This window comes from Physeter macrocephalus, chromosome 7 (genome assembly GCF_002837175.3).
Source record: "Physeter macrocephalus isolate SW-GA chromosome 7, ASM283717v5, whole genome shotgun sequence".
Lineage (NCBI taxonomy): Eukaryota > Metazoa > Chordata > Mammalia > Artiodactyla > Physeteridae > Physeter > Physeter macrocephalus.
In genome coordinates, this window is record NC_041220.1 from 114,611,178 (window position 1) to 114,621,219 (window position 10,042).

General features: G+C 42.0%; 1 protein-coding gene across 1 annotated transcript in view; it reads left to right on the plus strand.

Annotated features, from left to right (window-relative positions):
- MCUB (mitochondrial calcium uniporter dominant negative subunit beta) overlaps window positions 1-10,042 on the plus strand; it is a 98,259-nt gene that overhangs the window by 74,037 nt on the left and 14,180 nt on the right. Inside the window, 3 exon segments of the mRNA XM_024119456.3 lie at window positions 3,598-3,673; window positions 4,191-4,361; window positions 8,322-8,426. Coding sequence (XP_023975224.1) covers window positions 3,598-3,673; window positions 4,191-4,361; window positions 8,322-8,426 — 352 coding nt within the window.

Here is a 10,042-nt window from a genome sequence, read left to right on the forward strand (position 1 = left end):
ACTAAGTGAAGTAAGTCAGAAAGAGAAAGACAAATACCGTATGATATCACTTATATGTGGAATGAAGCTATCTGTGAAATAGAAACAGAATCCGGACATAGAGAATAGATTGGTGGTTGCCAAGGGGGAGGGGGTTGGAGGAGGGATGGAGTGAGAGTTTGGGGTTAGCAGATGTGAGCTATTATATATAGAATGGATAAACAACAGAGTCCTACTGTATAGCATAGAGAACTATATTCAATATCCTATGATAAACCATAATGGAAAAGAATTTTTTAAAAAAGGAATGTATATATATATATATGTATAATTGAATCCCTTTGCTGTACAGCAGAAATTAAAACAACATTGTAAATTAACGAGACTTCAATTTTAAAAGTTGATTAAAAAAAGAAAGATAAATAAATAAATAAATAAAAACATTGCCACCCCCCGACTCCAACCCCAAAAAAGTGTGCTGTAAACAGTACATCATTTTCCATTGAGACACTTTCCCTGCAGGACCCAGAACCTTAGCAGACTCTCTACTTGCTTGAGCCTTGCTCATCACATTGTTTCTGTCTTGATTTTGGTACAGGGAGATACATATGTTGTTTCTGAGCATGGAGCAGAGTTGTCACTTAAGTGTTAACTTACAGTCTTGAATGTGAATTACATCTTTGTTTTGTTAATAATAAAGATATATACTATAAAATATGACATAGCTCTCGAAGCAATCGGATCTTGTTAAGTGGCCCCAACATGTGATCATTATACATCTCCTTTCTGCCTCCCTTTTACTTTTTTTTTTTTTAATTTGTTTATTTACTTATGGCTGTGTTGGGTCTTCGTTTCTGTGCGAGGGCTTTCTCCAGTTGCGGCGAGCGGGGGCCACTCTTCATGGCAGTGCGCGGGCCTCTCACTATCGCGGCCTCTCTTGTTGCGGAGCACAGGCTCCAGACGCGCAGGCTCAGTTGCTGTGGCGCACGGGCCTAGTTGCTCCGCGGCATGTGGGATCTTCCCAGACCAGGGCTCGAACCCATGTCCCCTGCATTGGCAGGCAGATTCTCAACCACTGCACCACCAGGGAAGCCCCTCCCTTTTACTTTGAAGCTCAAACAGATCTTCAAGTATTAATGACATTTTCCTTCTTTTAACTATAGCCCTGGCTTCTTTTTCTTTCCCTTTCCTTTCTGCCAAACTCATCCCCTTCTTTTTCTCACAGCCCGTTTCTTCCCGAACCCTCTGCCTGTCAAAGATCATGGCAGCTGGTATATCTTGAAGCTGGGATTCCAGCTTGGTTCTGATGGCAAAGCCTGTGCCCTTCGCACTCAACCATCATGACCCTGAAGGAAGACTTAGGAAATGGGCTTTGAGCTGGGCCTGGAGGGAATGACAGGATCTGTTAGGCAGAAGTGGATAAAGAAGGCGGCACTTTAGTACATCAGTGGCACACAGCTCGTCTGCCTGGGGCCTAAGCTCCTGCTGTAAGAGAACAGTAAGTGATGGAGCTGTGGAGGGGAGGTGGCCTATACTGCTCATGTGAGGCACGTAGACCATACCTTATACTTGCTTGACGCTTTGTTTAATTTTTATATCTGCTCTGCAAGATAGATGTTGTTATCCCCACCTAACCCTTCAGAGAACAAAAGCACAGTCCTGTGACTTATCTGTGATCTCCAGCTATTAAGTGGCTAAACTGAGTTTAGAACTCTGGGGTCACTGTTCTTTCTACTTTATATAAACTGTTGAAGTCCCTGGGGTTTTAAGCAGGGTGGGAAGTGATTAGAATTTTATTTAGGAAAAAGATGTGATGAAAGAGAAGCCTGAGTCATCTTTTGACCTGATATCATTTGAAGGCAGTAACCCTTGTCCCAGCACTAAAATTTAGAGTTCAAAATGATTCTATGCAGAAGATTAGAAATAGTGCCCTGAAGGCCTCAGAGGGTCTGCTAGAACCCAGCTACTCAAAAGGGTGGCCTTCACACCTGTAACTTCAGTATAACCACCTGGGGCTTATTAAAAATGCAAATTCTCATACCCCTACCTCAGACTTACTAGATCAAAAATCTAGTAAAGGTGGAGTCCAGGAATCTGTTTTTAACAAGCCCTGTCTATTTAGCAGTGGGAAGTACTGTAGTAGCCAGGTGATTCTTAGGTATGCAGAAGCTTGAGAAAGCTTTCATATTCTTCCCTGGCCACTCTGCCTTCTTTCAGCATTTCCTGGTTGTCAAGTGGTTTCCTCTAAAATGATAATAGTAGTAGAGAAACTTCATCAGCACATTAAATGATAAGTACTTTATGAGCAGGAATTATCATCTTTGGCATCTACGAATTTGACTTATAAACTGTCTTTAGCATTATATAAACTCTAGCATAAAATATAACTCACGTGTAAAGGTGGCAGTATATGGAAAAAAGTTTGGAAGGATACACACCAAACCACTGTTAAAGAAAAAGTTATTCATGGCGCTTGTTAAGGAATGTAAGGTAGACTTTATTCAGGGGGACTGCTACAGTGGGGTTTTGTAATAGGGAAGAGAGATTGGGCTCATCCCTTTCACAGCTGGGAACAGTGGGGATTTATATCCAACGAGCAGAGCTGGAGGGGCTGCTGGGAATACTAAGAGGATGGAGTAATTCTTTGCTCCCCTGACCTAGCAGGATTCTTGTTGAAGACTGACTAGGGTGATCAGATAATACCTGGGGAATGGTGGAGGATGAGGAATTTGATCAGATACTGAGGGTTGGGGGGTTCTGGCTAAACTAACTCGACAACATTCTTGCTAAAGCTGGCCTCCTGGAGGACATGCACAAGGATGGGGCTTAGTCAGGCTTAGAAGACCCTGACTAAAGTTTGGTTGAGGAGGGAGTCTTTGTCACCACTACCATGATTATCTAATACAGGGCTTCTCTGGTGGCGCAGTGGTTAAGAATCCGCCTGCCAGTGCGGGGGACAGGCGTTTGAGCCCTGGTCCGGGACGATCCCACATGCCACGGAGCAACTTAAGCCCGTGCGCCGCAACTACTGAGCCTGCACTCTAGAGCCCGTGCTCCGCAACAAGAAGCCCGCGCACTGCAACGAAGAGCAGCCCCTGCTCGCCGCAACTAGACAAAGCGCGTGCGCAGCAACAAAGACCCAACGCAGCCAAAAAAAAATTAATTAATTTTTAAAAAACCCACCAGTACAAACCCTAAAAATACATCCCATAGTAAGGTAGCCATTCAGATGTTCTAGACCCAGCAGTGCCGTCCAGTAGAACTTTCTGTGATGATGGAAATGATCTATTTCTGTGCTGTCCAATACGGTAGCTACTAGACCCAGAGCTATAGAGCAGTTGAAATGTGGCATAGGTGACTGACTGTGAGAAACTGAATTTTTAGTGTTACTTAATTTTAATTGATTTAACTTTAAACGGCTGCATGTGACTAGTGGCTCCCATATGGGACAACACAGAAAGGTCTAGTGAGCTTCTCTAAGGGCTTACCTGGCTATGTGTGGGACGCTGAAGTTTTTGTCATGCTTGCCATACAACGTTAAAACAGTCTTCTAGTACAGACACTTATTTCAGCTTTCCCACTTTTCCTAAAAGAAAAAAAATCATTTTTTTCTTACAGGTTTTGTGTGTGAAACTGTGTGGAAATCTGAAATTCTGTCAATCAAATCTTTATAGTACAGTGGTGCCATCTGACGGTAAGTTTTCGTATCACTTCTTTGATTCCCCATGCTAATTTATTTTTAGTCTTCCAAATAAAGTGAGAAGTGTGTTTTGAGCAAAACAGACTTTTCTTGTATTGCCCCTCCCACCCCCCCCTCAGAGTTCAGTTCCTTCCTTTTCTGCTCCCATAAGATCTCTGATGTCTTTTGGCAAACTCCCACTCCAACAATCAAAGGAGTTACAGATGACTGAGAAGCAGTTTCTGCCCTCAATAAATTTTTACCTGGGAAGACTCTAAGCAGATAATTGTAATAAAGTGTGATACATGCTTAATAAAATGTTATAGAATGGTGGGGAACATGTAAACTAGTATAATGAAGGCACTGTAGGCGTGATGTAAATTATTATAGGCATTCAGAGGGTTATGAATTCTATATTTAGGCATCCCTTCTAGAATTTTTGGAGTTAATAATCTTTTAATAATAATTTTTAAAGTTGTTTTTAAAGGAAATTTTATCCATCCTCTATTACCAACTTTTTTTTTCTTAACAGAAATCACAATTAATTATAAACATGGCCTTCCCTTGATAACACTTACTTTGCCATCCAGGAAAGAGCGCTGTCAATTTGTAGTCAAACCAATGTTATCAACAGTTGGTTCATTCCTTCAGGACCTACAAAATGAAGATAAAGGTATCAAAACGGCTGCCATCTTCACAGCAGGTATATATATGTTTTCTTCAACTTTGTCTTTTTCTCTTCTTCTGAACCTTTGTTTTGGTTCTTTACTTTTCTAGAAAATTGATTCTTTAATTCATTATATAATAAATGGTTGGCAGTTACGGAGTCCTTCACTTTTGAACAACAGTAATATAAAAAAAATTAACTATTGAATAAAAAAGAAATGGAATAAGTTTAATGTATGTTTTGGTTACTTATTTCATAAACTTAGCCCCCAGATTTTTCTCTGAGAAAATTTTAATGACACAGTCATTAGCGTCTAATTTTCTGTAAGAAATTTGAATAATTAGAAAGTGAAATGCAGGCTCAATGATTGAAATAGCCAGTGAATAACTAAAATACACAATAGTTCATTAACCTTTGTTATAAAGCAGTTATGGTCTAGCGTGTTTTTTGACGAATTAGTTCTCAGGAAAGTATATATGTGTGTGTGTGTGTGTATATATGTATGTTTGTGTATATATATATAGTTTAATTCCAGCAGAGGTGGTTAATCACATAGATATTTAAAATTTAGGATATAGCTTTTATGTTTTCATGGTCTGAGGACATAAAAGGAGGTCCTCCTGCCCCTAAAAGAGAATAAAGAATTCTTTACCCCCGTCCAATATATAGAGGCTACTATAAATATAAATAAGTGAATAAATTTGCACTGTGATTTTATTGTAGTATTACATACTTAGAATAAACTTATTTAAAAGTTAATGTTTACTATCGCAGTTTTGAAAAGGAAATTAACATTCTTCTTCCCTATCCAAGTTCAGAACCAATTATGGAAGTTGGAAAAATAGAGATTAAAGAATTTATTTACCCAACAAATATTGAGCACCTAACAAATGTTGACCTGAAACAAAGAGACTGCCAGATTTTTCTCCAGCAAAGATGGACCTATTGCAGATCAGCAGAGAATTGCAATTCAGGGTCTGCAACCATGGTGAGCCACACGTGAGGACTTGCAGGACAAGAGAAGGAGACCGCTTTTATAGAGGAAAAGGAAGTGAGGAGAGCAATAGTAAACAAACAGTCCATGGCTTTTCATTGGCTGAGTCCTTGCTGGGAAAGAGGAGGAGTCTTTCTTCTTCCTGTTGGGCTCTGCTGTCCTCACAGGGTGTGAGAGCTCCCCCTTCTGGTCTCCTGACGCTATTTAATTGAGGTTTCTGTGTGTTAAATTTTTTTACACTAACATATGCCAAGGCACTGTTCTAGATGCTAGAGATAGAGCAAAGAACAACAGAGATTAAAACTCCTGTTCTTAGGGAGCTTATATTTTAAGAGGAGAAAGAAACAAGGTAAAGAAATAAATAATGTGTTAGATAATTAGTATTACAGTCAAAAATAAAGCAGAGTGATGCGGGGGTGGGAGTTGTGTGTGTTGGTGGGAGGTGCTCACTCAGGTCACATTTGGGTGAAGACCTGGAAGAGATGAGAGAAGATGTAGATGGGAGAAGAGCTCTCCAGGCAGAGGCCCTGAGGTGGGAGCTAACTCCACCCTCAACTGAAAAGGGAGGGAGGCTGGGTCCAAGTAGGAGGGGAAGGGCAGGTTAGGGAAAGCCTTGTTGTAGGTTATTGTAAGGACTTTGGATTAACCGGAAGGGGATTTTCTTCCTGCTAAAACCTGGATCAGAGGAAGAAGGTTTTAGTCCTGTGACCACAGTGGCCTAATACTTCATCCCTGACTGGACCGACATTCCCGCCCCCCCAGTCAAAGGAACACTGAACCCCCTGGGCCTTCCCTGCAGGTCAGGGACTGCCTTCCTCAGAGCAGGCAAATGCAAACCCAGAACTCAGAAGGGCACTGAGCACAGTGCTTGCCTGAAATTAGGTTAAAACATTGATGTGTACCTTGCTTGTTTCTAAAAAATAATTTGAGTAGCTTTGAAACGTAAAACACAAAGAAAAACCCTAGAAATCATAGAGTAAAGGGGCTCTTTGGACTGAGTGAAAACGCTGTGTTGGGGTTCATATCAGTACTTCTTGCCCAAGAATAGGTGAAAAATTCATCACTGTGTCGTTACCTCCTTAAAAGTGTTTCACATCAATGTCTTGCTGTTCCTATATTAGCATAAAGGATAATGTAGTACTTCAACTGAGAAATCATACTCAGTTGATTTCTTTTTATAATAATATTTTAAGGAGCAGGTGTGAAGTCATTTAAATGTAAATTTTTAAATGACACTTGCAAAGTCAGATAAAAGGATTTGGTGTGTTGCTGATCTTTTTTAAAAGAGGCTCTGTGGGTGGAATTTGCCTGAATTTAATTTGGGCTTGAAAAGAGTGTTCTAAGCTTGTCACAGTTTTGCCCACAGTGTGGGCTGAGTTATTTGGCAATTCCTGGGAAGATGATCTCACCCCAGCTGATGAACAGGAACCCAAACAGCCAAATTCTAGGAACAGACCCAGGTGCAGACTTGACTTGCTGCCTTCTGGAGCAAAAGAACTGCTGAGAGCCAGACAGGAGGCAGGCAAGCGGGTTCTTCCTGATTTTACTAGCAGTATTACTGTTGTCACGCATATCCGGTTGAATGCAGGCAAGCGAATTCAGGCCAGGCGAAAATATACATCCTGGACTCTATATCACGTAATTATATGTAGACCGTTCCGAAAGAAGAATGATAGAGAAACCCCTACCAGCGCCAGTTTTTTGCTTATTGTTCAGTGAGTTTGAATCTTAACACCTGGGTTACATGAAAGTTCGAAAATATAACAGCAAAAGCTGGGCTATATAAGAAGCTGTGCAAAGCACGCTGACTCTGACATTCTCCTAGAGATTTTTTTTTTTTTCTGAACTGTTCCTGGGATATTTGAAATCACTATTAGAATCTCTCCACCTCTAGGAAATACACCGCACAAGTGCAGATTTACTCCTTCGGCTCAGCTATGTTTGTCGCCCTCCCTGCCACCCCCAGCCTCTTGCAGTTTTGCCTCTTGTCGTCTTTGCTCGGCTAGAAAGGGAGGGAGCCCTGTGTGGCGGTGGTTGCCGTGCTACCAAGTTTCAGTCAACGCACATCAGTCCCCCTTAGCGGCTAAAAGTAAGAGAGAGGCGGGCTTCCACAAACGTTCCTGCCCACATGCCTCCACAGAGTGGTTAGCAAGCCACCGAAATGGGCTCTGGCTAAGCAGGGGGGTGTGTCGGCAGGCTCTCTGACTGGAACTGACAGAAAGCCAGGCCCAGAAGTGGGCAGGAGGGCTTCCCTGGCGGCGCAGCGGTTAGGAATCCGCCTGCCAATGCAGGGGACACGGGTTTGAGCCCCGGTCCGGGAAGATCCCACATGCCGCGGAGCAACTAAGCCCGTGCGCCACAACTACTGAGCCTGCGCTCTAGAGCCCGCGAGCCACAACTATTGAGCCCACGTGCCACAACTACTGAAGCCCGCACGCCTAGAGCCCGTGCTCCACAACAAGAGAAGCCACGACAATGAGAAGCCCACACACCGCAACGAAGAGTAGCTCCCGCTCGCCGCAGCTAGAGAAGGCCCGCGTGCAGCAACGAAGACCCAACACAGCCAAAAATAAATAAACTTTTTTAAAAAAGAAGAGGGCAGGAGCCGAAGAAGGACGTGAGTAGAGAGGTTAGGCTGGGAACGGCGTGATGGGCTTTGCTGCCGACACCCTCAGCCCCTCCGCTGCCACCTGCACTGCTCTGGCCTTGCATGACCGTCCGCAGGTACAGTCTCATGAGGGACGTCAGCCTGGGTCCCAGCGCCGCCGACAGAGTGGGAGACGGGGTGCCTGCCTGTTCTTCTTGGTCCACTGTAATGGGCAGTAGAGCAGCAAGAGAGGATTCCTCCCGGTGGGAACAGTATCGGGTATGGGAAAGCCCCCCCACAGAAAAGACAGATGTCCGCTACTGTATTGAAGAGACCTGGATTAGCAAGTGTTTTTCCATATGTTGAAACATGGTTCTTACTATTGTAAAACAAGGACTTATTTTTGCATTTTCAGATGGCAGTGAAATTGCAGCTTCAACCTTGATGGAAATCTTGCTAATGAATGATTTTAGACTTGTCATTAATGAAATCACATACGATGTACAGTGCCCGAAGAAAGGTAAGAAACACAGCTATGCAAGTATCTTAACACTTCCCTTTCACTCTGGGCCTTTTTCAGGGAGCAGGTTTATCCTAAGAATTTGTTTTAGTTAACCAAATGACCAAGAAGGCTTTGGAGAGCCAATGTTTAAGCTTTTCTAGCAAGGGTAGAAATGATCGGTAGAAGTCGTCTGTCAGAGCTTTTAGTCTCATATACTCTTTTTAGACTTTTAAGGCTTCATTTTAGGATCTTGAGTGCTTAATCTGACATTATTGGGTTAAGAAGAAGTGGACCTGAAAATCAGGAACTCAAGCGTATACCGTTGTACAGCTCTTAACTTTTTTTTTTTTTTAAGTAGGTTTTCTTTTTTCTAGGGCAGTTTCAGGTTCACAGCGTGGTAGAGCAGAGAGCACAGAGTTCCTATGAGCTCCACCCCTTCCCCAGTCTCCCCCACTATCAAGCGCTGGAGTGGAACATTTTCTGTTGGCTGGGCCAAAATGTTTGTTCGGTTTTTTCCGTTCGATGGCTCTAGTAGCACTTAGCTGTCTTTCACTTCATTCAAAACAATTTTATTAGATTGTATCGTGACAGCTGTCATATCAGCATGCATTAAAAAAATACTTATCAAAATTGGTGACTTTTTGTGTAGCCATTTTAATATGGAAGATGGAAGGAAAAAAGCAACATTTTCAGCATATTATGCTTTATTATTTCAAGAAAGGTAAAAACGTAACTGAAATGCAAAAAAAGATTTGTGCAGTGTATGGAGAAGGTGCTGTGACTGATCGAACGTGTCAAAAGTGTTTTGTGAAGCTTTGTGCTGGAGATTTCTCGCTGGACAATGCTCCATGGTTGGGTAGACCAGTTGAAGCTGATAGTGATCAAATTGAAACAATAATTGAGAACAGTCAGCGTTATAACACTCGGGAGATAGCCGACATACTTAAAATATCCAAATCAAGCGTTGAAAATCATCTGCACCATCTTGGTTACGTTCATCGCTTTGATGTTTGGGTTCCACGTAAGTTAAGCGAAAAAAACCTTCTTCGCCGTATTACCACATGCGATTCTCTACTAAAACGTAATGAAAACATTCCAGTTTTATCTTTTTTTTTGAATGTTTGAATTTTATTTTATTTATTTTTTTATACAGCAGGTTCTTATTAGTTATCCATTTTATACATATTAGTGTATATATGTCAATCCCAATCTCCCAATTCATCACACCACCACCATCCCATGTCCGGCCGCTTCCCCCCTTGGTATCTATACGTTTGTTCTCTACATCTATGTCTCAAATTCTGCCCTGAAAACCGGTTCATCTGTACCATTTTTCTAGGTTCCACATATATGCATTAATATATGAGATTTGTTTTTCTCTTTTTGACTTACTTCACTCTGTATGACGGTCTCTAGATTCATCCACGTCTCTACAAATAACCCAAGGTCGTTCCTTTTTATGGCTGAGTAATATTCCATCGTATATATGTACCACATCTTCTTTATCCATTTGTCTGTCGATGGGCATTTAGGTTGCTTCCATGACCTGGCAATTGTAAATAGTGCTGCAATGAACATTGGGGTGCATGTGTCTTTTTGAATTATGGTTTTCTCTGGGTATATGCCCAGTAGTG